General features: G+C 41.6%; 1 protein-coding gene and 1 long non-coding RNA gene across 4 annotated transcripts; one reads left to right on the forward strand and one right to left on the reverse strand.

Annotated features, from left to right (window-relative positions):
- Positions 1-334: 334 nt before the first annotated feature.
- On the reverse strand, positions 335-9,678 carry LOC307017836. Of its 2 annotated transcripts, XR_013802276.1 has the most exons (4): positions 9,519-9,678; positions 7,591-7,707; positions 6,753-6,816; positions 335-524 (listed from the first exon to the last, which is right to left on the reverse strand). It is a non-coding gene; the product is annotated as an uncharacterized lncRNA (long non-coding RNA). The 2 variants fall into 2 exon arrangements; XR_013802277.1 differs by lacking the exon at positions 335-524 and having other exon boundaries at positions 5,410-6,816.
- Positions 9,679-10,661: 983 nt separating this feature from the next.
- Positions 10,662-12,688, forward strand: LOC307018225 (uncharacterized protein). Of its 2 annotated transcripts, none has more exons than XM_079648366.1 (2): positions 10,662-11,226; positions 11,411-12,688. In XM_079648366.1, exons 1-2 carry the CDS (start codon positions 10,798-10,800, stop codon positions 12,548-12,550), a joined length of 1,569 nt encoding a protein of 522 aa, XP_079504492.1. In that variant the 5' UTR covers positions 10,662-10,797; the 3' UTR covers positions 12,551-12,688. The 2 variants fall into 2 exon arrangements, with proteins under 2 accessions (XP_079504492.1, XP_079504493.1); XM_079648367.1 differs by having other exon boundaries at positions 10,663-11,226; positions 11,415-12,688.
- Positions 12,689-14,039: the final 1,351 nt, after the last annotated feature.

Consider the following 14,039-nt stretch of genomic DNA (forward strand, 5'->3'; position numbering starts at 1 on the left):
TGTGTGTGTGTGTGTGTGTGTGTGTGTGTGTGTGTGTGTGTGTGTGTGTGTGTGTGTGTGTGTGTGTGTGTGTGTGTGTGTGTGTGTGTGTGTGTGTGTGTGTGTGTGTGTGTGTTCTTTGGGCAGCTCTTGCACAGATGGTATGGCATGCCCCTTTAGAGATCCACAACTTAATCCCTCAAACACATGGTGGGCTTTATAAGAGTTTATGTGCGTGTGTGTGTTTGTGTGTATATGCATATGTGTTTGTGTGTTAGGGGAGATAGAGAGGGTGGTTTAATAACGCAAGAAAATTGTGTGTGTTTATGTTTGTGAGTGCAGCACATACCTCATCCACACCAACGGTGTGTCAGGGCCGGTTCGGAGCTGGAGCTTGAAAAGCACCGGGTTTTCCTCTTCACACCGCAGCGGAGCAGCCTCTTAGCTCCGGAATCCGTTTCCTTTCGAGCACCAAAAAAGTGTCCGGCCAGAGCAAAAGCACCACATACGTCACTCTTACGTCGAAGCGGGGGCAGGATCAACTCCTGAACAACAACAAAAAGCCGGCGTGTTATGGTTTTATCCAGTTTGTACCGGTTTGTACATAACGATGGAGAAACTTAACAAGCAGCAGTGGTCCACTGAAGAGACCAGCTACCTTCTGGGAATCTGGTTTTCTGAAGAAGAAGAGGAAGCTGGAGCACAATCGGCCATTGTTGTTGTTGTCGGTGTCAGCTGTGAGGGGTTTCCGTGCGGTTTGGCTTTATGAAGCAGGCAAGCAAACGGTTACGTCATGATGCAAACGATGACGCAATGACGCAGCACCAGTCAGACTCTGGGGAGTGTGAAAAGAGCCGGAGCTAAACCGAGGAACCGGTTCTGAACCTGAAAAGCTCTAGCACGGCGCTTGAACCGGAGTTGCGTTGGTGTGAATGAGGTATTAGAGGTGACAGTGCTAATCCAAACATGTGTTTCTTACTCGCCAAGTAAAGATATATTTGACAATACTATGAGTTAAGATCAAGGCGTTGTGACACTGCTTTCAATGGCTTGTGCTGCCGAGCTCACCGGAACGACACTCCTTAGGAAAAATTATATTTACATTTCACATAGGGGCCATACACATTCTGCGTTTTATTTATATAATCAAGTCCACTGTTGTCAATGTACACGCCTCTATTGGAACTACAGCTGTGCTCAGTTGGAAAAAAGGCTATCTTCCACCTATTGCCATATAAAAAAAGCAGAATATTAAGTATTAACCAAGCATATGATGTGTGTGCCGTTCGGAGCGGTTGTACTGTAGCAGCAGCTGTCATTTTTAACAGATCTAATCAAGGTAAACAGTGCCGGCTGTGCGTGAACTGCACTGTGTTCAGAGGCTCATAGGCTGCAGGTTCATCATTCCTCCTGCCTTCACATGCTGCAGGGAATTCATGAAGTGAAGGAGCTTCCATACTTTAAAGCCACTGTAGGCAGAAGATACTGTAAGAATCCCTCACATTCAGTCATAAATGAATGAATACTGGTTAAAAGACTGTCCTGCTGTGCTGTATCTGACTGAAGACTGTTTAAAACATTCGTAACCAGCCACAACCGTGCATGTGCACGGATGTGGGCTTAATCGGTGCACTAAAGTACTGGAAAAAATAGCATTACAATGCATGGCACCAAATATGCCATGAGATCTTTAATTATTCTCGAAAATCAAAGAACACCAATTGGTGAAGGGACTGAGGAGATTACTAATGCCAGGTAAAATGCATATTTGCTCCTCAAGTGTCTTTGTCCCAGCATTATATTTAATAAGAAGTGAGGGCCAGTGGCGGTTCTACAGGGTGGCACGGGGTGGCAGCTGCCACCTCAGAAAAATGCCTTGCCACCCCAGCTGCCACCCCAGTTGGCAGCTTTGTTTTGAAAGAAAAGTTGTGGCTCATCGGACATTTATGACAGAAAATCTCTAATGTCCGAGTGCAAGTGAATGCAGCACAAGACACGAGCGTTGTAACCCCTCCCCCGGCGCGAGCTTGGAAAATATGATTGGCGGCGATTTCATTTGAATGGGGACAGTGCAAAACGAGAAGCATTTCTGATTCAAGTGGAAGGAAGGAATGAGGTATTTGCGGTCTACAATGACAGAGAAGAGCCTGTCAAGTTTGGCTGTACTCAGCATTGGATCAAAACGCACCATAGCTTTAAATCTTAATAAGTTTGTGAGGCGTCTTGCTGAACAAGATGGTAATCGCCACATTCAGCTGTAATAGGCATGCCAACTTGATGCTCTGCTCAGGGATGAGTCGATGGGAATAATAAACTGTTAAGATGATGACCTTACGTGTGTATAATATGTTTCTTCTTTGAGGGGGTCTGCCCCCAAAAAACAGTTTCAAGTCCTGAGAAAGTCAAATAAAACGGTGTGTAAATTAAATAGGGCTGTCAGTTGATTCAATTTTTTTATCGCGATTAATCGCATGATTGTCCATAGTTAATCGCAAATTAATCGCACATTTTTTATCTGTTTTAAATGTACCTTATAGGAATATTTTTCAAGTTTGTAATACTCTTATCAACATATGAGTGGACAAATATGCTTTATGCAAATGTTTATTATCATTTGAACAATGACAAATATTCTCATGAATATTAAACATAACAACCTCTGAACATTACAAATATTCGCCTCAATTCAACCTGGAACCTCTCTCATTCCATAATACAATACTGTGTGTGTGTGTGTGTGTGTGTGTGTGTGTGTGTGTGTGTGTGTGTGTGTGTGTGTGTGTGTGTGTGTGTGTGTGTGTGTGTGTGTGTGTGTGTGTGTGTGTGTGTGTGTGTGTGTGTGTGTGTGTGTGTGTGTGTCTGTGTGTGTGATCGTTGGAGCTATGTGCAACTCAAGGCATATATGCTCGAACGGGAGCTGCCTGGACGCTGTGATCATGTTTCGCGCACTATCCGTGCTGAGTGTGCTGACTTTTCGTACAATGTCCCACTGTCTGGCTACCTGCATAAAGTCAAGTGCTCGGCGCAGTTGTCGGCGAAATGTCGCTCCTCTGTTTTCATTGAAACAGCTCCTTATATCCGTTAGCGCAGCTAGCTAGCACCAGATGCTAACAACAACAATACACGTAAGGTGTCTCTCTCGCTCGCTCGCGCCACATATACTGATGTGCCACAATAATGTCACCTAACGTTATTGAGTTAAAATATTAATATTGTGGCTTTCCAAGTTAACATTGATTGATATGACTGCGATTAAATCAGCATATACTTCTGCCAGAGGAGGCCACCCCTGAAATTCTCCTGCCACCCCATGAATATTTTTCTAGATCCACCCCTGGTGAGGGCCATCGTATTACTGACGTGTGGACGGCAGCATTTTGATGGGCTGTCTTCTGAGTGGTCAAACATTACTAATGGTGTTCCTCAAGGTTCTGTTTTAGGTCCACTTTTATTCTCCATCTACATCAATAGTTTAGGTGAAAATGTCGATGGAGCAACCTTACATTTTTATGCGGACGATACCGTGATGTACTGTACAGGTCCCTCCATTAAGGAGGCTGTTGTTGAATTGCAAGCTGTTTTTAACATTATTCAGATTCAGCTCTCTGAACTAAAGCTTCTTTTAAATGTTGATAAAACCAAGGTAATGCTCTTTTCAAAAGCTAAAAAGACACCCGAGCCTGTTGTATATATTGTAACTACGCAAGGAATAAAACTTGAAGTGTTTACCTGTTACAAATACCTTGGTATCTGGCTTGATGATTGTCTCACTTTTAGACTTCATGTCAATAACCTGCTTAAAAAGCTGAGGGTTAGGCTAGGTTTCTTCTACAGGAACAAGTCCTGTTTCTCGCTTGAGGCCAGGAAAAGGCTAGTCACTGTGACCTTTTGACCTGTGCTGGGTGGTGATTTGATTTATATGAATGCACCTGCCAATTGCCTGGTCAAGTTAGATGCTGTGTATCACAGTGCACTGAGATTTGTGACAAACTGTAAAGCATTAACCAATCACTGTACCCTGTATGCAAGGGCTGGTTTGCCTTCACTAAATGTACGGAGGCTCAGTCACTGGTACACTTTCATATATAAAGCCATGTTAGGGAAACTTCCATCCTACATCTGCTCCCTGATCTCACGGCGAATTGTAAGTGGCTACTGCCTGAGATCGCATGCTGTAGTTTTATTAAATGTGCCAACTGCTAGGACTGTCTTAGGGAAGATAGCATATAGATGTGCAGCTCCACTGTCTTGGAATAGTCTGCAATTGAAATGGAAACTGAGCAATCGGATGCCACTAAATGTTTTTAAAGCTTGGTTGGATGCTACTCAATCGGAAGCTGTTGGTACCTGTCCATGTGGATAGTTATGTAAATTGTGATCCCTGTAATGATGCTGTAAGATGTCCTTTTGCTGTTCTGTTTGTTTTTTTATGTTTCATGTGGAACCTACTTGAGCAGGCCCCCCTTTAAAAAGAGATCAATTATCTCAATGGGATACACCTGGATAAATAAAGGTTTGAAATGAAATGAAACATATACTGCACTGAAAAAACTGAAACATTGACTTTAATGAAATTTATTATGTCAGCAGATTACACATAATTCTAATAGGTTAGTTCAAAGCAATAATATTAACGTTGTTGTGCGGTGGACCCATGTCTGAATCTGGCCTGGCACCAATTGCCACATTTCAAAAACCCAACAATAAATAAGTGAGGAGCGAGTGAGAAATAGGGGAGGTAACCCCGGTGCTCCTTCGATGAGATAAAAGCAGACAGGAAGAAAGTCAGTCAAAAAATTGAGCAATTGAAGAGCGAGGATTGTATGTGGGTCAGTCCATTCATGACTCCATGAAACATCCAGCAGCTACAACTTCTCATCAGCGGTGATATTATACAAGACACATAGAATCTCTCAGCATCTGTCAGACCCCCAGCACCCCGCCAAAGTACAAAAGAGCGTTTCAAAATGGAAGCTCTTAACCTGTTAAGCCGTGAGCCTGTTTTTCAGGCCTCAGGCTCGAATATGACATGCCCATAACAAATGACTATATCTTCACTTCTAAAAGGGGTGAATTAATTATCTTTTTTCTGAAAGCAATGATAAACCTGTGAGTTGGATGTAGAACATTCAGAATCAATAAATATTTTTTAATTTTAAAGTAAATTCAGATTGAACATAGTAGAAAAATGTAAATGATAGTTTCTGTCCAAAGAAAACCCATTACTTATAGTGAAAACCACCCTTGAATGATGGGATAGTAGCCAAAAACCGTTAGGAATCCAAATTATAACATAAGTACCCTGTATCAAGATTAATGCAAAACAAGTGAAATTTGACCTTTTTATAGAGGTTTAAAAAAAAAAAAACAGCTCCGGGTACATTTGTGAATTTGCCATGTCTCTGGAACCCATTGGTCGATTTTGATGATTGAGACCACTTTTTAACCATTAGTGCCAATAGAATCGAGGGGGGGGCTCCTAAATCCACCTAAACATTACCATTGAGGAGTTTGAGTGATGCGCACGCAGTTTGCCCAAAACCGAAAGCTCCGTTACACTCTAATGAAAAATAGGTTTATTGCCATAAATGTTATGATGGATTATCAGTAATCATTTGTTACACAGAGACATTGGATTAACCTTCAGCAGTGTTTATATGCGTTTTAATGCCCTCGAACAAATATTTTTATCAGAAAATAGCAAAGGCAAGACGTATTTGCCGTTTTGGCCCCGTAAAGTGAAGTTGTGTGTTGTCTTTCCTGGCTTCGCTGCCGTGAGTTTTGGTCGCACAGTGATGATACTTATATCAATGGAACCTGTGGAATCTCAGATTTCATATGATAGGGAGTTTGTGCAGATAGCATGAAGTATAGAATATTGCTACCGTGAGTTATGTGCTAAGTGCGTTAGTGCTAATTCAGAGGCTTGGTGTTACCCTCCGGCGGGGGCAATCGGGCCTAACACGTTAAGAAGAAGCAGGAGCAAGAGGAGGAGAGAATGAAGAAGATGGAGTTAGAGAAGTCCTGCAGACACACCACCTAAAGGAGACATTGATGGGGTCGGGTGCACTTCCAGAAGGGTGGTAGTGAAAGTAGAGAGTGTCGATGGACCAGACCCGGGCTTTAGGGACTTGGAACTTCACCTCTCGGGGGGGCAGGAGCCGGAGCTTCTGCGGGAGGTGGAGAAATTACCTGTTGGATCTGGTGGGGCTACGCACAGCGTCGGCTCTGGAACCTTACTCCTTGATTGGGGTTGGACTCTATTCTTCCCCGGGGTTACCCAAGGTGTGAGGCGCCGGGCGGGTGAAGAGGGTCGCCTCCCTATGCCTGTGGGCTATGGGGGCGCAAACTCTGACTGTTCTATGTGCTTGTGCACCAAACAGCAGTTAAGAGTATTTGGCCTTCTTGGAGACCCTGAAAAGAGTCCTGTAAGGGGCTCCTGAAGGGGAATCCTTAGTCTTGCTGGGAGACTTCAACGCACATGTGGGCAATGATGGGGACACTTGGAGGGGCGTGATTGGGAGGAACAGCCCCCCTGATCATGTTCGACGTAAGGATGCTCATAAGTGTGCATGGTACCAGAGCACCATAGGCAGAAGGTCCATGATCGATTTTGTCATCGACTTTAAGGCAGTATGTTTTGGACACTAGAGTGAAGAAATGGGGCGGAGCTGTCAACTGATCACCATTTGGTAGTGTCAGGGGAAGCCTTTGAACAAACCTGGTAAGCCCAAACGTGTACATATAATGGAGGTATATGTCAGTTCACATACCTTTATTATATGCACTCCTTCTCTATTTGTGACGTTCGTCTTCAATCTCCTCATCACCTTCCATCTGAAACACACCAAGTTACAGCTCTCACTTAACACCAATGAGTTCCTTGAAAACTGATTGAAATAAACAGAAAACAGTGCTGATTAACAAAACTAAACTTGGTACTGTAGAGCAGCTACTTAAGTGATATACTTTAGTTTAGAATGCTGGTTTCCAACCTCAACATTAGGAGTAACAACACGTGTTACATTACTGTTACACTACTGCCATTCAGAAACAAAGCTATTGTTTGTGATCGAGCTTTTTTGCTAATATTTTATTTATCACTCTTTTTCTTACTTTCTCAAATGATTGACAGTGCCCTCCACACACTTTGAAGTGGAGTTTCATCTACTTACATTGTTTGATCACTTAATTAGAAAATCCTGCTGTAACATCAGTTTTGATGTTTATTTTATTCACTGTCACTGTTATAGAGAGCAGTGAAAAACAAGTTTTGGCAAATCCAAACATAACAGAAAAGAACTAAAAGATTGACGTCAGTGTTTGTGAATAGTTTTAAAACCACACACTTAAATTCTAATAGTCACATTATAACACCCAAATTAACAACATTTCACCAATCAGCAACTAGAAGTGCATTTTACTATCCTTCAACAAAGAATTCTTCTTTGTTACAGATACAATATAATAGAATAAATCCAGTACATGGTAAATACTTCTCCTTTTGAAACCCGTATTAGGTGTGATCCCAGTACCACATTGAAAGGATATATACATAGAATACTATAGTAAAAAGCAATAATCAAATGCTCCGTCACCCGTGTGTGTCACCTGCAGTGCTATCGTTGGTTTTAGTCATAATTTTTTTCTAGGTTGGCGGTTTGTGTGAACTCTCTGGTCTGTTCACCTCTTCCCCATCCTCATCTTTTCTGCTTCGCTTTGAACCTGCTTTAAACACAAAACACAGACAGGATGACATCAGTATATCAGGTAACACTATTCGCTACTGATGTAATGATACCAAAAAAACTCACGGTACGATAATATCACGATAACAAGTCCACGTTACGATATTGAAAAATAAAGAAAAATTATTACTTAAAAAAACGTTCTTTATTAAATAATAAATCTGATTTGTACATTATTTTTGTAGGATAGTAGTAATTTAAAGTGTCAAAAACAAAGTGACAGTAACAGACTGGAACATATGGAGCCCTGGAGGGTTCATACAGAGAAAAAATAAATAAAACGAGGCCACGTTTTATTAATTAGTGCGCACGAGATGTAATTTGTGGCCTCAATTTAAATAAAACGAAGCAACGTTTTATTAATTTGTGCGCACGATATAGGTATCTCGTGCGAACAAGATTATGGTTAGACACATCCAACTGCCCGATTATTACGCCATATTATTAGTGTAATGAAGATGTTCGGTCTCCAGGGCGTGTGTGTATGTTTGTGTGTGTGTCTGTGTGTGGGCATTTGTTTTCATAAGATATTATGATAGTGGCGTTTGTTCCGATGAACTCCGACAGCATTTAGCACTAGCCAACATTGAGATTAAGATTAAATGAATTTCTTTCACTTGGGAATACACATGTTTGTAAATTACTGTTCATAGTAATTTGAAAACAAATGCAGGTGTCGGACACACACATACAACGAACACACACACCCACACAGAGCTGAGCTGAGCAGAGCACAAACACACACATACACACGCACACATCATGTAGCAGTTCACGTTTCCATAGCAACAACAACTTCCTGTCAACAGCGTAAACTCGCCTTCAAAATAAAAGCATCTAAATAAAACGTTAACCTAAATTACATTTAAGACATATACAACTGCAATGAAAGTAAAAAAAAACAATGTCATATCCTTTTCAGTTTCACAGAACACAAATTGGGTAAAGTACACATCATGCATCCTGGTGACCGGACATCTCCTTCATAAAACGAGCAATAGTGGGAATACTCGGGCAGTTCGATGTGTGCGTGTGTGTGTGTGTGTGTGTGTGTGTGTGTGTGTGTGTGTGTGTGTGTGTGTGTGTGTGTGTGTGTGTGTGTGTGTGTGTGTGTGTGTGTGTGTGTGTGTGTGTGTGTGTGTGTGTGTGTGTGTGTGTGTGTGTGGCTAAAACGTAGCAGCCTTGATCTCTATTCAGCTGTTCTCATGAAGGTAAACACAGTGAAGGCGCTGCGTAAAAGACAAAGCTCTCTGCGTGCAGATAGCAGATACTGTGAGAGTCACGGACACAAATTCATAGATCAAGGCAGACTGGTTCACAGACTTTCCTGTTTTGTGAATCCGGTGCTTAAACAAATAGCTCTACACCTCTGGCCGAAATGTCCCTAAAATAAAATCAGAGTTTGAAATATATCTCAAATAATGTATGCACTGCCATTTCCCCACCTAAACATAACAGTCTGCAATGAAACGGTTGTCTGCTCTGCGCTCCTCTTCCTACTTCGCGCACTGGTAACTTTTTCGTGCGAACGAGAAAGTATATCCTGTTTTTTAATAAATTAATAAAACGTGGCCTCATTTTATGTATTTGTTCTCTCTATGAACCCTTCAGGGCTCCATAGGGACAAGAACAACCAGTGTTTTTTTTACCTACTAGTACTACCAAACAAAGTAGGCATTTTCTCTGTGCCACTCCACCTCACAAATAAACAAGGAAATTGAATAATCAGACCCTGCAATAAAATAAATCAAGTATCACTTTGGTTTTTCAAGTAACTCAACTCAAACTCACCAAGTCACTCACTCATCATCAGACAGGTTTTTTTTTAGGAGTATGAGCATGTCCACATTTCCAGGTAGAAGCTGGGATATTTGGGCGTTTACAATATCCCCTGCTGTGGAAAAAACTCTCTCGCTTGGTACTGATTGCTGGGACAGAGATATGCGTTGGCCATGGGTGACAGCAGTGGGTAAAATTGTGCAATGTCTCTCCACCACTTGAGAACAGTCAGAGAGTAAAATAGAGGTCGCTTTCAGTACAAGTCAATTTCAGCCTCGATTCCAGTGTTGTGCTGTGCGCCGTGCACTCCTTTACTGAAAGACTCCACAAGGAGATCTTTGAGTGCTGTCTTTTTCAGTATATCAGGTAACACTATTCACTAGGGGTGTAACAATACCAAAAACTCACGGGTACGATAATATCACGATAACAAGTCCACGGTACGATATTTATCCCGATATTGATCATGATATCATGCTCATCACACACCACTGACAGTACTGATTATCACATCTGATAGCTTTGTTCGTTATTCTCGCGTCCAGGAGAGAAGCTTTAAAAGTAAGGAGAGCAATGGAGTCTCTGAGAAGGTTCAAATGGGTACTTTAATTAAAATGGCGCGGTAATGTTACAAGCAGAAGATGGTTCAGAGAGAGGGAAGAGAAAAGCTCCCTCTCGCAGTGTCGGCGGAGCAGAAGAGACCCCACAAGGCTCCGTCACCCGACTATATATCTCATTTGGCTCCTCCTCTTCAATGGCGGCTGTGGCGTAATCTTCCGCCCCCCTTTCACCAATGTCCGATATCGCACATAACAGAGGATTTTGACATTGTACATTCAATACATAACTAAACATGCCTTTTCTCCTCCTTATCTCTTTCATGACTTTTCATTTAATACATTTTTAACGTTGTAATTCAATACTTTAAAAACACTGGAAATACTTTACGACAGTTATCATATACGGTAGTCCCGGAAGTTGTCATATGTTACCCACGTCTGTAAACAAAACTTATTAAAATAAACTGTACCTTCATTTTAATATTCAGCAATAATAATATCTCGACGTCTATAGTTGTAGTGTTAAAACCACTAGGTTTCGGTGTGCATCACTCCGTGTCATTTCACTTCGAAATTCACCTCGATAGACAAGTTTACGCGACAAACCACGGGTAGCGCCATAACCCTACACAAATGCACTTCATTTCCGCCGGAAGTCTTTTGCACAGCGTCTGTCGGTGTAAACCGGTGTAAACAGTCAGACGGGCACTGGTGTAAACACAGCGATTTCGATGCTAACAGTGATGCTAGCTTGGGAACACGATTCTACTTCTTTGACTGGAGATGGCGTTACTCTCCCCCACCCGAATTCAGTGCAAAACTGGGAGGATAACATGACGACGTGGCCCAGCATAACGTACAGCAAAATTTGCTCCTACTTCGTTCAATCCATGGCAATAGATGGAAAAGCAATGGACAGTCTGAAGGCCTCCGAGGCATATCAATATTTGCACAGCAACAAAGTTGGTTGTGTCATGTCATACAAACATGATCGTTTTGTTTATCTAAAAGCAAAGGTAGAGCCTAGCCAGTGTTTGAACAATGCGTGGCATAATGCTTGGGTGCTGGTAACTGAAGCTGGAGAAGTCAAAACTGCGGGATGTACGTGTGTTGCTGGACCAGGGAGATCTTGTTCCCACTCAGCTGCGATCCTGTGGAAGGTAACTAGATTATTTGACCATTGTAGCCTAGGCCTATGTCTTTTGTTGTTGGTATCCGAACTACATCATAGGCTACTTGGCTAGAGTGCAAAGTGTGTGTATGCCATGATGTATTATATCATATGACATGTTTGCAGTGAACCCATTATAATATCTATGCACTGTTTTTACTCTATCTCTCTAGGTAGAAAATGCTGTGAGACAGGGGAAAACCGGGCTTGCCTGCACAGACAGACAGAACCAGTGGAATGCTGGGTCTAAAAGAAATGCTGGTCAGAGGAAGATGAAGTATGTGCGCTTCAAACGACACAACAGGAAGGATCTCTACCAGCCGCCACCAACTTCACAGCCATCCTCTACCACTCCAGAACCGGCACAGGAGGTGACACTCTTTAGGACTCATGAAGAGTGGAGGAAGAACACACTTGCCTCACCAATGGCAGAACTTTTCAATTGCCCTGGGAATAGCCTCCTGCAGTTCTGCTTTAATGCTGATACCTCTTCCATCACCGAGCCAACACCATGTCCACACCTCCATCTCCTAACCCATGATGAGCACCACATACCACTGGCTTGTGTAAAATGCAGAACCTTCTATGATAAGTACATTAACATGTCCACAGCCCGGCTTGAGGAGATCGAGAAGGTTACAAAAGCACAGAGCAAAGAACAGGTCTGGCATGATGCGCGGAGAGTGCGCATCACAGCGAGCACAGCTAGAAAGGTGCCCATTCGCTCAACCACGGCGCCCGACAAGTTTTTGTCAGAACACTTACACCCATCCTTCCGTGGCAATGCTGCAACCCGTCAAGGAGCGGAGGGGGAGGAACTTGCAAGGGACTATTTGGAAACTCTGGGCAACAGCATTGAAACCAAAGGCTTAGTGGTGTGCGACAAGGATCCGTGGCTTGCAGCATCTCCCGATGGAGTGATAAACAAAGACATTCTGTTGGAGATCAAATCACCTGTGTTGGGAAACAAGTCACTTGCAGAATTTTTGGCAACAAAGAACTGTGAAATCACAACTGTGGCAAACGGAAATAGGATAGATTACCATATTGCCTGCAATGGTCCAAAAGGCTACTATATGCAGGTACAAATTGGGATGCACTGCACAGGGCTTCAGCACTCCAAGTTGGTGATCTGGAACAAAACTGAGCACCTAGAAATCGAAGTACCCTACGACCAAGACTTTGTCCAGGGGCATATCATAAGGCTGCGCACATTCTACTTTGCCCACATGCTCCCGAAAATTGTTGACGATTTTGTTGAGGGAAGGTTACAGTTCTGCAGTAAATATCTCAGCATTTTAAAACCAAAATAAACTGCCTTATTTAGGTCATGCCCACAGGAGCCAACAGTTGTCTGTTGTTTACATAATGCACAATTTACATGATCTCTTTATGCTGTGCAATATATCATATGTGCCTGTACTGTTTGAGTGAAAATAAAGTTTGATATAATTTAATTTCATTATTGCACTGTTATTGCATTATTGCATTTCATATGTTCCTTAGAGTGCTACAATTTCTTTTAACACAGTTCATCATTCATATTAAGCTCATACTGTACATAAATAACACTGAATGAATTAATTGTTTAGAGGAAACTAAAGAAATGGCTTCAACAAGAAAGATCACATGTTTAATCCTAACAGGTATTACAAATTAAAATATAAAAGCAGCCCACACAATTACATCACTATGAATATATTCATATATAATATTAAAAAATACAATGCATGCAGTATTTGTTGTGTTTATCTGTATTTAATGAACAACATGGCTGGGTGCTGGGTGCTGGTTTGTGGTCGTAGCACACTCTATCTAACCACTCGTTCAGGTGCTTTCTCGAGTGATTGCAACCAACTACCGCACACGTAGTTCCCGAACCACTTTTCTTCATGTTGTAATTGTTATATCCTCTTTGTCTCTGCGATATCAGTGCTTTGTCGGCACAACGGAGCTAGCTAGCAAAACAAACCCAGTCCGCCAAAACGGAAGTGCATTGCATCGAAGGGAGGAGTTCAGGATGTAGAGCGGAAACGGCTCAATAACTTGTGTATAGGGAAAGGAATATTAGCCACATGCTAAATGCTAACCGGAGATGAAGGACTTTCAGAATAAAAGCTTGACATCAGACATTGTGCGTGAGAACTTCTGGTTTTTCAGTATAAAACGGCATTTAAACTGACGGTATGTTTAAACTAAATTATGGCATAAAACTTTGATTTTAATTTCTAACAGTCCCTCCTTACACACCTAAAAGGTGTGTAAATAATACTGAAATCAATGAGTTCTTCATCTGAACTTTGCATAGTACATAACTCATATCAAAAACATACAATCAAAATGGAATGGTTCAATAGCCTCAACTTTACAAAAATACAAAAAATACTTTGACTGTGCTCAAACATAAAAGTTTTCCCTTGTGCTTAACTTCTATTGTTTACATTCAATATCATTCTTCAACATAGATGGCTTGGTATTAGAACATTTTTTCTCCCTCCTTTCACAGAAACCGTTCTCATACCACGCTCAGTGTTAAGGCACTTGTTTTTACAAAGTGTAAAAGAAACATACCATTTGAGATTAGCACACAATTTATAAAAAACAAAATGTACTATAACAGAATAGTATAAAATAATAAAGAATACAATAAACTATCTTGGAATAGTGTAAAGTAAATTGAAAAATAAATATAAACTATCTTGGAATAGTGTAAAGTAAATTTAAATGGATTCACTCCATTTTTAGCATTTTAGTTTGTTCACTTCTTCGCATGATTTCATCATTTAAAGTATCACATCAGCT

This window comes from Notothenia rossii (genome assembly GCF_949606895.1).
Source record: "Notothenia rossii genome assembly, chromosome: 9".
In the NCBI taxonomy this organism is placed as follows: domain Eukaryota; kingdom Metazoa; phylum Chordata; class Actinopteri; order Perciformes; family Nototheniidae; genus Notothenia; species Notothenia rossii.

Bases quoted from the DNA above. Each gene is read 5' to 3' on its own strand.
- LOC307018225 (XM_079648366.1), top strand. From the start codon at position 10,798: ATGCTAACAGTGATGCTAGCTTGGGAACACGATTCTACTTCTTTGACT. The intron at 11,227-11,410 runs GTAACTAGATTA...CTATCTCTCTAG, and splicing joins CAGCTGCGATCCTGTGGAAG to GTAGAAAATGCTGTGAGACA.